This window comes from Aptenodytes patagonicus, chromosome 1 (genome assembly GCF_965638725.1).
Source record: "Aptenodytes patagonicus chromosome 1, bAptPat1.pri.cur, whole genome shotgun sequence".
Lineage (NCBI taxonomy): Eukaryota > Metazoa > Chordata > Aves > Sphenisciformes > Spheniscidae > Aptenodytes > Aptenodytes patagonicus.
In genome coordinates, this window is record NC_134949.1 from 141,226,746 (window position 1) to 141,241,094 (window position 14,349).

Here is a 14,349-nt window from a genome sequence, read left to right on the forward strand (position 1 = left end):
CCAGACATCACAATTCTTTAAAAGCAGAGAAAACTACATATGAAACACTGACAGCAAAGGATGAGGGAAAATAAGAAAGATGTAGGAGAAAAGGTTCCAAATGCCAGCTATTTATAATTGAAAAACACTGTAATGCAATGCCAGTGAAAAATGCCAAGTGTCCTGAAGAATGCTGTGATTCCTTTAAGTCAAGTCCAAATGACCATGGCATTGCATGTTTGATTGTTTCCTCTTTATTGACATTTTTTGACTAATTTAAACAAGGAGAAACCAAAAAGCCAAGTGAATGCCTGATGGAGTGCATGGAGCCAGAAGACACACATGATCTCTTCCTGCAAACACACGAAGTCTCAATCTGATCTCACTAAGCTCCAGTGGAGATACTCATTCTTCAAAGAGGTATCACTCACAGCAGAGTCCTCTTCATTTGACTAGAAGTAGGTCTGTTACTCATCAAGTACTACTACTTGAACCCAATAACGGTGGTTCCTGTTGGTCACATCTGACTTCGGTGGAAAGGAGCTTATAGCTTGAGGGCCTGTGTTAGGCAGGATTCAAGTCTTAGACTGCTCATTTGCTTTGTGGAATAATGACAGAACTAGAGTTGCCTGCAGTTGTCAGAAAGATGGAGAAAATTATAATACAGAGACTAAACTGTTTTCTCTTTAAAGCATCTAGTGATGTTAGAGCAAGCTGATATTCAGTAAACGTGTTTATGAGCTGATGTGCACCTCTGACATTTGGCCTTGGTAATTTTTGGAGATTATATTGTTCTTTCTTAATTTCCTGTGTTTTGCTTGTGGAATGATCAGAGTGTCATCTTCTGATGGAGCTTTCATCTTTTTGTGTGAACAGAAGAAATTGCAAAGCTTTGGCCAAAGTAAATGGTATAAAGAATTATTATCACAGAAATTAGTTTTACTTTGTCCAACCTGCCAGGGAAAAGAACCAGTCAAAGATGAGCACATAAGATTTGCATCCCTTTGGGTTTCACTGCTGGATGTGTATTTGTCTATTGCAATATTCTGGATGGACTTAATCTGTAACCTGGTACAGATTAATGTCCTGATTTGTGTCCATATATACAGCTTTCCACTTCCAGCACTGGCTGAAAGCCTCAGAGCATTTCCTAAGAGCAACTGAGTGCATCTTATTATTTCCTTTATGCTGGCAGTGATATTATTGTGGTTTTCATATTGATGACTGTACCACTGTCATCTAGAGAGAGCCATAGGTGACAGCCCGAGATTCAGCTGCGATGTGCATATGGGGAATGGTTACTATCTGCAGAACTGCACCCCTACCATGCAGCTGGAAGCATGTGCTGGATGACTTCAGCTTCCATAAAACTTGTCCAAAACGTAAGCATGAGAAGATATGTGTGTGCACTCAGTGGACTTCTATCTGATCTACTGCAGTATTGGTCTGACCTACGCGAACCATTTGCCATTGCAGGGACAGTGGATGCCAGGCACCAGCAGAGGTGAAAGTGTTTCTCAGGCAGGAAGTTCCCGCTTCCTGCTGTTATCAAAGCACACTGGCATATCAGGGAGAGGAAATCCCCACACATACACCATTTGCAGGATTACAAGGACAACTACAAGGGCCATAGTTTCCCCATTCCTTATTAGCATCAGCTGCTGGGGCATATATGCTCCAGGTCACCCAGGGATGGCCGTACGGCTCCTGTCACTCAGATTATGGTTGTTTCCAACCCTACACAAGAAAAGGCTGGAGGCTGAGGTGGAAGAGGAAGAGAAAGGCTGGGCACAGAGTACTGCACTGCTCTATCAATGAGAGTAGGTGAAGGGCAGGACAGGTTTTACAATGGCCTTTCAGCCATCCCAAAGCACCGCTCATCAGAACCGAGAGGTGATGTAGTAGGCCCACTGGTTCCCGTGAAGGGACCTTTGTGCCCACTGTTCTTTGTAATGGCATCACTCTTTAGGAAGCAGCTCCTCTGTGGGAGACTAGACATATAATGCTGAACTGATGAAAGGGACAGAGGCATCAAAGCTGCAGGATGTAAGCATGCAAAAGTAATGCCTCATGGAAAACATAATGCCTCTGGTCAGTTTTGCCAACGTGCAAAAGTAATGCCTCTGGTCGGTTGGGAAGAAAGCAAGGGAGCAAGACTTGCAAGAGGCTGGAGAGGTGAGGGACATGAACTGAGACAGGCGAAAGGAAGGCTGGGGGTACGGTGGTACCTCTGACGATCAAACTGAGTAGATGAAAGGGCAAAGTAAAAATGTGCAGAGAGCTTATAGAAGTAGCTCTGTGACTAAATATAGACTGTTCCTCACTATGAGAAGTCAGTATTAGCCTTCTTAACCTGATTATATCATATGGCTCGGGAAAATGAAGTCAGGTTGTTCTAACTAGATGTGGTAGTTATTATACCTGCATTTACTGAACCTGTTTTAAAAGTACCCATCTGAAAACTGTCATGTCCCTGCTTTTTAAGTTTCCTTTTCAAAATATCTTCTCTGAATTCAAGCAGATAATAATAATAAATCATAAAGGCCTAGCAGAAGCCAGCATGTTCTGCAGCAGATTTGCATGACTGATGATCTCTCCAGATAGACAAAGCATCTCCTGATGGAAGCCAGGCAAAACAGACCATGGTATTCAAAACAAGTTAGGCTGCTGTGTGTTCACAATGCTATTACCTTCAAATCTCATTATCAGAAAAAATGTCAAAAGGTTCTTTGTTCATAGCTTCTTTCCAAGGTTTTATTATTTTTTTTCTTAAAACTCCATTTTACAGCTCTTGTGATTTTGTCTTCTGTCTCTTGATAATCTATGTGTTTCTTAAAGCCCTGGCTGTTCATGTCAACTATACACACAAAAATTACAGCTTATTTTCTTTTTTCTTTAAGTTACTTTCTGAGAGAGGCTAGGAAATAGACCCAGAAAGTATTCTAAAGATGTAGAACAGAAGACAAATTAAAATAAAGCAAGAAATACAAACTTTAAAATCCCATGATTTGAAACCCAGTCTGGTTTAATTCGGAGGAGGCTAAATTCGCGATTCGTGAATACACAGACCATACTGTTAGTCTTTTTCTAAACAGATAAAAGCATCAAAACTTAAGACACTTTGTTCTTTTCTATTGTCTTGTCATTGTTACCTCCTTCCCACGTGCTGGGCAGTAAAACTAAGGTCAAAAATACCACTATTGCCCTTGTATTTGTACAGGAGGAGATAGATGAGGAAATAAGCATAGAAGCAGATCTTCCAGTCTTGCTTTTATTCTTAACCTTGCCAACTATTTCCATTCTTCATCTAGCAACTGCTAGAGGACTCAAGTGGAATTATGCACGAGTAGTGCTTTTTGGCATCCTGGTGTCCCATTTTTCTCTTTGGGTCTGTGAAAGCTTGGCTTTCTCAAACAGACGGCAAGGCCCAGTGGGTGCTGGTGGGACACCACACTCCCAGGTTTCTGTCCTATATAAAGTCAAGATATGGGCAAGAGCACATAACGAGCTCAGATGCGCTTTACAATTCATTAACTTAGAGGCTGTCTCTGTAAAGTTGGGCTAAACAGGCATTCCTAACCAGCCATCTGTACTCCTGACCTAACCCCAGAGCAGCACAACTTGGGACCTGCCTGAGATAAATGCAGTTCATCCACCATTTCTCACCCACACAAAGCGGGTATATTTGTTTATACCTTCAGTTACAATGTTTTCTCCAAGTACTATGAGCACCATTTTCACTGGGGAGGGTGGTGGAGGGGAGTTTTTGGCATGTCTAGGAATCATAGAATCATAGAATCATTTAGGTTGGAAAAGACCTCTAAGATCATCGAGTCCAACCGTCGACCCAACACCACCATGCCCACTAAACCATGTCCCTAAGTGCCGCACCTACACGTCTTTTAAATACCTCCAGGGATGGTGACACAGCCACTTCCCTGGGCAGCCTGTTCCAATGTTTCACCACTCTTTCAGTAAAGAAATTTTTCCTCATGTCCAATCTAAACCTCCCCTGGCGCAACTTGAGGCCATTTCCTCTCGTCCTATCACTAGTTACGTGGGAGAAGAGACCGACACCCACCTCGCTACAACCTCCTTTCAGGTAGTTGTAGAGAGCGATGAGGTCTCCCCTCAGCCTCCTTTTCTCCAGGCTAAACAACCCCAGTTCCCTCAGCCGCTCCTCATAAGACTTGTTCTCCAGACCCCTCACCAGCCTCGTTGCCCTTCTCTGGACACGCTCCAGCACCTCAACGTCCTTCTTGTAGTGAGGGGCCCAAAACTGAACACAGTATTCGAGGTGCGGCCTCACCAGTGCCGAGTACAGGGGCACGATCACTTCCCTACTCCTGCTGGCCACACTATTTCTGATACAGGCCAGGATGCCATTGGCCTTCTTGGCCACCTGGGCACACTGCCAGCCCATGTTCAGCCGGCTGTCAACCAGCACCCCCAGGTCCTTTTCCGCCAGGCAGCTTTCCAGCCACTCTTCCCCAAGCCTGTAGCGCTGCATGGGGTTGTTGTGGCCCAAGTGCAGGACCCGGCACTTGGCTGGGGGGATGGGGACCTCCTACACACTAGAGAGCTAATTTTGATGGCATTCCCTGATCCCACTGGAAATAAGTGTACAAAGTAAAAGACATCCCTACAAGGGCTGTAGCCAGTACTGCCACCAGCACGTTAAAGTGAACTGAACGTGGCTGAGACTTTCCCAGTTTGCCATTTACAGCACATGGAAGAGGGAGATGAGTCCTTCCCTCTGACATGCTGCTGGACACAAGGATGCTGAAGCTGCGCTGCAGATTAGAGGTCTACACCAGCTTCCAGCAAGTGGCTGTTTGCAGCTCTCCATCCCATCCCACAGCCCTCCCTACCATCTAGATGCTGGCTTTTTTCCTGTAGCCAGATACTCAAAAGTTTTCACCTACCAGCGTTTGAGGGACTGGAGGCAGTGGTTTCACAGACCCAGTTGTGCAACACAAAGTCACATCTGGAAGAGAGGGAGAAATAAAGAAAAAAACATGAATTTAAGCAAGGCTTTATCTCCTGAGGCTTTCTCACTTGCAGACCTATACAGTGGCAGCAACAGCATCGTGACAGCTGACATTTCACCACCCTGAGGTATCGACCTGCTTTAGCTCTGTATTTTCCAACCTTCTCTTAATTCAAGCACCATCTCAATATATTTAAAAACCCCATCAACCATTGTTTTCATCTGTGCTAAAATACAAATTCAGGGAAATTTGTGGTTGTATTTAGCTCTGTGGTTTTCCCAGTTCTGCTAGGTTATTTGATTGCATACAGAGGGAAACACATGTATGCTTTGGTTTTATTCTGTTGTTTTTTTTTTTAAAAATCGTTTCATTGACACTTTTAGTCTATGAAGCAGTCAGTAAGAAATACTGCTTTCAATTACTCAGCAGTTACAAGGCTGAGGCTGTCTGGAGTCATGCCTACACAGACAGTCTCCCTGTGCTCCGGACATCTCAGTTAGCAACCTCAGAAACTTACTTAGGAACAAATTTGGAGTAGATACAGCACATTATCCTGCATGCATTATTATCTCAGACATAAATGAAGCACACAATCGACAAAAATGCTCTTTTTAACTCTTCTCTTGGCTAAGCTGTCCATGACTGGTAAGGAGGTATTTCCTTGTCTTTGCCACTGACTGGGGGTTTCATGGCCTTATTTGCTTTTGTAACAAGTGGTTTTGAAGCCAGATGATGCTATTCAAATTACTCTTACAAATCAGCTGACAACTCTTTACATTATTTAGCATTCCATAATGATGAAACCTGTAGTAATAGCAGATAAGCCTGTATCACTAATTTCAATTTTCAAAAGCAAATGCTATACTGTTACAGGCAGTCTCACAGATCTAAATCAGGTTCCTAACTGCTCACACCTACATTTTTGGATTTAACTTTTAATTTTGGGTTCATATTTTTTTGATTGTGACTGTAAATGCTTAAGACCAAGGTTCAATCACAATTTAAATCAGTGGATCTACCAGTGCTCTACAATTCCAAATAATCAAGCTTTAAAAGGCTGAAGCCCAAATACTCATAAACTGCTGTTCCCTCTCCTAAACATGGCCTTTCACTGTTAAGCATGTACACAGACATGCAGGAATTCCCTTCTGAAAATGTGAAACCTAGGAGGGTACTGCTTTACAAATTTTCCTCTCTCAGTCTTTACAGATAAAAACTAAAACCCCTAAATAATTGCGACTAAGTTCTACATAAAATACTTTAGAAAACCGTGTTAAAATAAAAAAAAACTGCTGCAAGTTAAATCACACTGTTTAGAAAAAAAAATCATATAAATATAATTATATATTAATACAATAGTTCTATTTAGTTATGAAATGGTATTGTTTTATACTCATTCATAGACACTCTTGTGCTGAACTTCTATTGTTCCTACCCATTCAGCTTATGGGACCTCATCACTAGAAGGGTCTTACAGCATAACGCTACAATTTAGCTAGAGATCTTAAGAATAAGGAGAAAAATAACTCCACCTGGTTTATTTTGTAGGTAAAAATGTCACTAACTTTTTGATCAAACACAGCAGGTATAATTTAGTGTATTATTTCCCCCAGATATACTATAAGCTACAATGTATAGCAGCTATGATGTTAAAAGGAGCTTAGCACATACATGAAAAGTGTAAGTAGATTAGCTTTTATATTGATTCCACTGCCTTGAATGTCCATGTGCTTTGGCAATATTGTCCGATGAGACTAATCAAACAAATAAAAGAACACATTACGTTTCTCCCAAATTGTACATCCAGGGGCTGCTTTACAGGTCTGGTTGCAACAGAGAAACTTCCCGTTGATGAAGAATCCTTTATGGTACTTGTTTAGTAAATCAGAATTGTCTTTAATTTCTGGAAGGCACAAAGAAACCAAAGAGAACATGACAGGCTGCAAAATGGGAATGTTCCTTATGATCAATAGAGTCTGCTGCACTAAACCATGGGACCCCAGAGTGCTTACCGACTCCTAGCTCTAGGCACACATCCTGGTCACATTTTTATCTCTATACCATATTCCTCTATGCAAACCCAAGTCTGAAATCCATACCGCCCAGCTACCTGTTTCTTTGAGAAAGAAACCTGGGTGTCAAGAAGGAGATACAGTACAGTCCAACGAAAAACCCGAAGCCAAAACAGGATCCAACAGCTATGATTCAAAATCATGGATCCTATAAAGATTTCACTATCAATAATAAAACTAACTAAAAGAAAACATTTTCATATATCAAAATATGCTGAATATTTTCCTAGAACTATCTATTGTAAGAAAATTATATTCACTGATACTCAGTATCAGAAAAGATACTCGATACCCATATGGCAAATCCAAACTAACGTTTATCTGTTAAAATAAATTTCTTATTTAAGCACACCAAAAGGGAACACTGTTACAGAAATATCTATTTTATATTCAAAGCACTGGTTTACTCTAGAAAAATGGCCCCAGTAGTATCACCGTGCAAGTGATACATTAGTTCTGTACCTAAAAGAAATGTAGAAGGTGTAGAGTGAGGCTTTAAAAACTGATTGTTTCAGGACTGGCTTTCTCAGTCCTGCTGCTGTGAGCCATGGTAAACCCAAAATTCATGAGCATGTGAGAGAGCAGCAAAAGGATCAGGGCAACCCTTGGCAGTGAGTGCTTTTTATACACTTTTTAAGAGGCTTGTAGGCAGTCGAATATTTATGCTATTATTTGTCTCATAAGCATTACAAAATATATCAATTACACAACCTTATTCTTCACAAATTTTGTTTTAAAAGATCTTACTGAAAACCTTGGTTTCTAGAAGGCTCAATGTAGTTAGTTTGCTGAATGCTTCCCATTCTGCTTCTGGTCCACATTCTCCATAACATTGGCAAATTAATTGACATACTCTCACTACTGTGTATGCAAAGGGAGTCACAAACAGAGAGGTAGCTCATACACGGGCTTACAGGTAAAATTGGGGAGGATATGTGTTCACAGCCCGTTATAGATTGCCTGGTTTTGTTCCTACAATGGCCAGCATGTGTGAGGGCTGCCCTATTCAATGTGAGTTTTTTGCCTTCAGTGGAGTTATGCAGGGACACAGTTTTCCGCTTATAACTTACACTTTCAATGTCTGTGATTTTGCTTTGTTGAAAACAGTAGAAATTTCCTTGAAAAAAGAAGAGGAAAATGCAAAGGAAAAAGCACTAGCAGTATTGGTTATCAAAATGGCGTTCGTGCAGGTAAGCACTATACTAGCCACATCAGGAATGGTTGTGCTCTATTAACCTGCATTGGTAAAGGCTGAACATACGATGAAGATTGAAAAATGCCCATGAAAAATACAAAAATGAAGTTTATTTTGGCTTATTTCTTACTAAAACTTTCAGCCTTTAAAATTTCTAATCCATTCTCGAAAATACCATGCATTTCAACTAGTGGGTGCTGAAGTACGAACGAGAGTAAAAACAGGTAACAAAGAATTGCACAAAATGATGAGGCAGGAGCATTTTCCTATCTCTCCTCATGATATTTGAATATTTTGGTACACAAAGGAATAGTGTTACCTTTATGCAAAGCTGCAAGCCACTGCTCCCGGCTCTCTTCATTAGCGGCATAGACATAGAGAAGGCCACCCTTGTACACAATCTGGAAGAGTTTGGGAAAGCCAGCATGGTGAGAGTGTACTGCCTGAAAACATGCTACTCTGCAGGAGGGGAAAGGAGAAGGGGATAGGAACCAAAAAAACAGGCTTTGTGGACCCACATTGAACTTCTACAACTTAGTAATGTTTCTCACAGGTCACTTATATTATTGCCATTTCATATAAATACTTCATATTTCATATAAGTAAATATAGATATAGATAGATATAGATATAGATATAGATAAATATATACCACATTAACCAAAGTGGTTCATGTCCTAAAGCACAGTTGCAGAAACAAAGGACAGCATCAAATATTTCTGGATATTCCCATCTCCTATGTACAAAAGACCTTATAGCCCACATGTAAACTCTTTCTTTCCGCTTCAGTTTTTCCAGATTCATCTTCCACTTTTTGGCTCATGTTACACAAGGCCAGACCGAATGCTCATCGAGGCAGGAACCTGTCTCTGACAGTGTTCAGTAACAAATACTGAGGCAGAATATATGCTCAGGGCAGCTGTACAGTGATCAGGGAAACCTGATCCAAAGGTGATGCATTTATACCTAATACCCTTTGAGAGGTATTTTTCTTCTGTGAATTTGTTCAGTTGCCTTTTTAAGCAAATAACTAGTATCTACAACATCCTGCAGTAAGTAGTCCTACAGCTTAGCTACACAATATGAACAGTCAGCTTCTTTTGCTTGTTTTCAGCCTATCTTCTGCTAGCTTCGTTTGATGCCTACCTAACATCTGCTTTGATTTTTGGATCGCATTTAACACTGGGCTGACTCGTGTGTGTGTGTGTGTATGTGTCTGTGTTAGGTGAGGGTTTCATTTCCCTTGTGTGCATTGCTTTTCAGTCACCTTCACTGAATTTCAAATGCCACTTTATTGCTGTTGTTAGTTAGACTGAAAAGCCCTCGTCATTAAACGTGTGCTCCCACTGGTAAGTATACACACGACTGGTCAATTTGCTTCCTGTCTCTATTTAGTTAAGTGGTGGAGCCCTGTGAGTTTTCTCTTGAACATGTTATCCATTCAATCTATTAGTCATTGTCAAGTCTCTCCTTTGACCTCTCTTCAGTTTACAACATCTTTCTTCAATTATAGTCACCAGAACTAGACACAATATTCTCCTGGTGATCGCAGTGGTGTCAAAACATACTGAGTGATTTTACTCAATACGTGCCTGCTTCCCTGTCCAAGGATGCCATTAGCTCCTTTGGCCACGGCATCACACTGGGAATTTATGTTCAGCTATCATGATCCTGAAGTCCTCTTTAGAGATACTTTTTCCCAGAACAGAGTTCCCCATCCTGTAACTGTAGCATACACTCTTTTCCCCTCTTAACTGAATTATGCGCTCCTGACATAAATACACTAATTTAACATAAATGTGTCATTCAGTGCCGCAAAACTGGGAGAGGGAGAAGGGAAAGAAAGACCAGAATGACACCTAGGATCAACCAGGCAGTGAAATATTAAGTATCTCTCATGAGGTTGCTCTTGGGCATGGCAATTATTGCAGGGTCATGAATTAACGCACTATTCAGCAACCCCGTTATTCACTCTAGCAGCCTGCTGCTTGCGGTTGCACTGTTTGGTGGTGGCACTCCAGAAGGGGATCTGTGGCCGCTTCTCACATCTGCATGTCCCACTGCCCATAGAATTGAGATTTATGGAGGCTCTAGGATGAACCTGAGCTGGGCAACTGAAACAGATGAAAGGCAGCAAATTTGAAGTTACGGTTTTCTCATCACATTTAATTCTTGAATATGTGTAGTGCTTTGTGCAGCTGCATCTTCTGATACAAGGCGTAGCCTTGGATTTCCTGACTGTGGCACATTTGAATGGTAATCAGGCAGTCAGGGGTCAAATTCTGCACTTGGTATTGAGGCCAAAAAAAAGAAGTGGAAAGAGACAGAATTAAAGTAAGAATTTTGAAGTGCTTAATTCTGCCTTAAAATAAGTGATAATCACATAATGTAGTGATCTATATATTCCAGATAATATTAAAGCAAATATCTGATAGACCTTTGAACATAGAAGAAACAAGACTTGATCTAAATTCTATCACAGTCAATTAAAAATATTTCGGCAAAGTCACAACTTCAGTAATAGGGACTGATTTTCTATTTGCTGTAAATATCAGTAGCGCTCAGCAATATCAGGTATCACCACTTAGGACAGGAACACTAAGTGTAACCTTAGGATGGCTGGCATATTTCACATGAAATGTAAATGAAACAGATTTCATGGCTAACCTGAAAAGGGTATTGTCTCTCAGGAGGTGTTGATTCCTCAGGATTCACTGTCTCAACACATCGGATTTTCTCAATCTCAATTGACCCCCTTTTGCTTCCTTTTTTCTAAGAGAGAAAAAACACAGCAGACTGTAAACTAATGTTAACACGATACAAAGTATTCTGGTTTGATGATTTTGTACAGTTTTATGTTTCAAGCTGTATAAGACGTAGCTTCAGGTTTGTTAAACTTTAAAATAAAGGTAGTAAAAAACCTCCTTGGTGCCCTACCTGCGTCCAATATATTGATCAAATTCCTTTTTACGTCAGTTACAAGAATTACAGGACACAGCCCTACATCTGAGAAAGCATCTGCTGCAACTGCAGGAGTACAGGGCAGAAGGGGGGACTAGGAGGAAAAGAAGAAGGAGGAATTAAGAGGAAAATACCTTAAGTGCAAACCAGAAGCCTAGCTGTGCCATTCACAATTTTGTTAAGGTAATGGAGCTTATTCTTACTGAGCTTCCCTGCAGTTTTGTAATGGGATGTAAGTCACAGGAGGAGTCCAAATGTATGAAAAGGAGCAAAAACTCTAAAATAAGTTGCCTGGGACATATATTTGCATTCCCAGCGGGAGATCTTCTGAGTGAAAAGCCGACCTTTTGTGATACACAGTCACTCCTTAGGAAACAAAGATAGTTTAACCATCTGCTTTGTGCAGCTGAGGAATGAGATTCTGAACTAATTATGCCTCATACGAGTAACTTCTGAAGCCAGTTATTTACATCAGTTCAGAGGGAAGCCTGAAGAAGGAAAACATCCCTATTCAAGACAATGTGTAAACATATGCCAGTGTTAATTACTTGCTTAAGTTCTCTTTGGAAGGACACAAACAGATGCTCAATGGTAAGCACAACTGTAAGAGTTGTTCTGAATAGAGACACTCTTAGGCCTGCAGCTAAGTGTTTTCCTGAACTGAAACTAGGATTTGATACCCTATAATTCTACTTAAAACAAAGTACAACTGTTGTTCTAACACATAATGTCTAATCAAGTTTCACAGAAGAAAACCAGAGGAATAAGGTGACACAGAAAAATCTTAGAACAGTTTACTTCAAAAAATTATTTCTTACCCCTTTGTCATACTCATAATAAGAAAGATTTGCTTTCGTCAGAACAAACAGCCTTTTCTTGTAATTAACTGGTGATATTTTTTTCTTCTGTTGTGACTTCTTTAAAAGAAGTTCTTCTAGAATTGTTTTGTTCTCCATTATATGTCCCTAAAAGAACATCATAGTTACTTTTATTACTACTATTAATAAACATAACAACACCAACTATAGAAACTGGAATAATGAATATACTAAGAGTCATTGTCCTCTATATTTTATAAAATTTTATAGTAATATATGGTTACAAAGCATGTGTTTAATACTGCTTAAACAAATGAGGTTGTTTAGCTTATTCACTCAGTAAAAACACTCATAGTATACAAAAATTAAGCTATAGATATACTGTAGTTCTAAACAAGGCGTATCTGTTACTTTATCGTCTGAGGATCTCTCCTTTTAAAGTGATGCACCCTTTCTGTCAAAGAGCACAGTGCTTTATGCCCAAATGTATTACATCTGCAGCGTAACATGAAAGTCATTACAGAAGCAAAGAGAAAGACAACAAAAAAGAAAACTCTCTTATTTACAGACCAGAAAAACATACCTAGTGCTCACAAGTGTGTACCCTGAACTGGAAATTTCCTATTTCTTTCGTTCAACTGAAACAAATGCACGCTTATGGAACAGTGACACATAGAAAAGATCAAAAAGTAAAAATGTTCTTGCACTGCATATATATACATATATACTTATATCTATGTGTTTTTTCTAAGCCTTGATAATCATACAGTAGAAAATGCCAAGAAGAATGAGATCCATCATATTTCCACAAGTTTAGTATGGTTTCAGGTTATCTTACCCAAATATGAAGAAAATAGGTCACGTCCTTTGCCCTGTATGGTCTGGAGCTCCAAAAGGAAGTGTTGTGCTAAGCTACCCACTTCGTTATGTCCCTGTTCACTACAGAGAGCCCAGCAGAAAGAGAAAATTTGCATGACACTCATCACACCCACTTGATCTGTCCACTGAATCCTACCCGAACCCAGAGTAACAAATATCTAGTAGGAACAGTCTGAAGAGGAAAAGGGGAGCTTTACTAGCCATTACTCCACCATGGGCATCTGGCTATCCTCCCCATGGACAGAATGCCTACTTACACCTTCCACCAACACCCTTTTGGACAGACCAGTGTATGTTAGTGCCACTGGTGAGCCAGCTTAAAGGCAATCTTGCCATGACATGCGACATCTGAAGGAGATATGAGCTTGGGGTAGATAAAGGAAGAGTTGGGGCCGAAACCTTTCTATTGAGATGTCTGCTCTGATGTGGGGGAAAGGAGGAGGAGTATCCACCCCACTTTAGGAAATTTTTCAGGCTTCACAGGGCAGGTACTTGCCCTGACTGACTGTAGGAGTAACTAGCATGAAGTTAAGAGTTAGTTCAACATAGCTTAGAGAAGCTATCTTTGCAATTAAAATACTCGGTTTGATAGAAAAAGTAAAAAACTTGTCATTCCCACAGCGGAGCAGTAAGAACTCCTGCTTTTTGTAACAGCATGTGGTTTTGTTTCCTTACACTGGGAAACATCCAATATTTAGCTCCAACTCGCTGAAGTTCATGGAGCTCACAGGGGTACTGGAGGCCAGAAAAAAGGATGGGTTGAGATGGATTTTCAGCTACTTTATTTTAAAGCATTATTTGCAGGTCCTTTTTCTGGGGTTGTCACTGTGTGATCTTTACAAAATTTCTTAACTATCTGCTGCTTGAATTAATCTGAGCAATTACCTGAACTGCCAGGACTGACAACATTGCTTATGTGAGACTAGGTTTCTAATCCACATTGGCTCTAACACTGTGACCACTGAGAGCCCGGAGAATATCAGCTGAAGCCACACGGAGTGACTGCAGTCTACACTTAGTGTGGCTTCAAAAAAAGGCCAAGTAATTCCATTACTACTTGTAGAAACACTAACAAAGCAACCTCTGGGTTTGACAAAGTCGTGCCATAAGTGCACACCAAGAAATGAGTAGAGACAAAAGGATTTATCACAATACGTAATTTCATTTAAATATTAGAACCTTATGTTCTATAAACTGTACCTTGCAAGACCTATTTGTTAATAAACAGTATTAAAAAATACAGGAAGATATATTAAATATATCGAATACAAATTATGAAATAAATAGTAAACTCCTACAAGATTTATTAAACATTTACTAAACAAAATTATAAATATTTATAATAGTTAAAATTTTGTTTTCTTCATATGGGAAAAAACACATACTCTTCTTTCTAAAGTAATTATCTGGAAACAATATTCTGTTGAATTTAGGAACTTGATGTCTCTGGGTAT

The 14,349-nt window shown here is 40.1% G+C and overlaps 1 protein-coding gene across 1 annotated transcript in view; it reads right to left on the reverse strand.

Moving 5' to 3' along the window:
* BMX (BMX non-receptor tyrosine kinase) overlaps nucleotides 1–12,154 on the reverse strand; it is a 30,039-nt gene extending 17,885 nt beyond the window's left edge. The window contains exons 1-5 of the mRNA XM_076336251.1: nucleotides 12,017–12,154; nucleotides 10,905–11,009; nucleotides 8,557–8,638; nucleotides 6,754–6,873; nucleotides 4,905–4,966 (exon numbers count right to left, since the gene is read on the reverse strand). Of these exons, the coding sequence (XP_076192366.1) occupies nucleotides 4,905–4,966; nucleotides 6,754–6,873; nucleotides 8,557–8,638; nucleotides 10,905–11,009; nucleotides 12,017–12,154 (507 nt within the window). The remainder of the gene's footprint in view (nucleotides 1–4,904; nucleotides 4,967–6,753; nucleotides 6,874–8,556; nucleotides 8,639–10,904; nucleotides 11,010–12,016) is intronic.
* Between the last annotated feature and the right edge of the window lie 2,195 nt (nucleotides 12,155–14,349).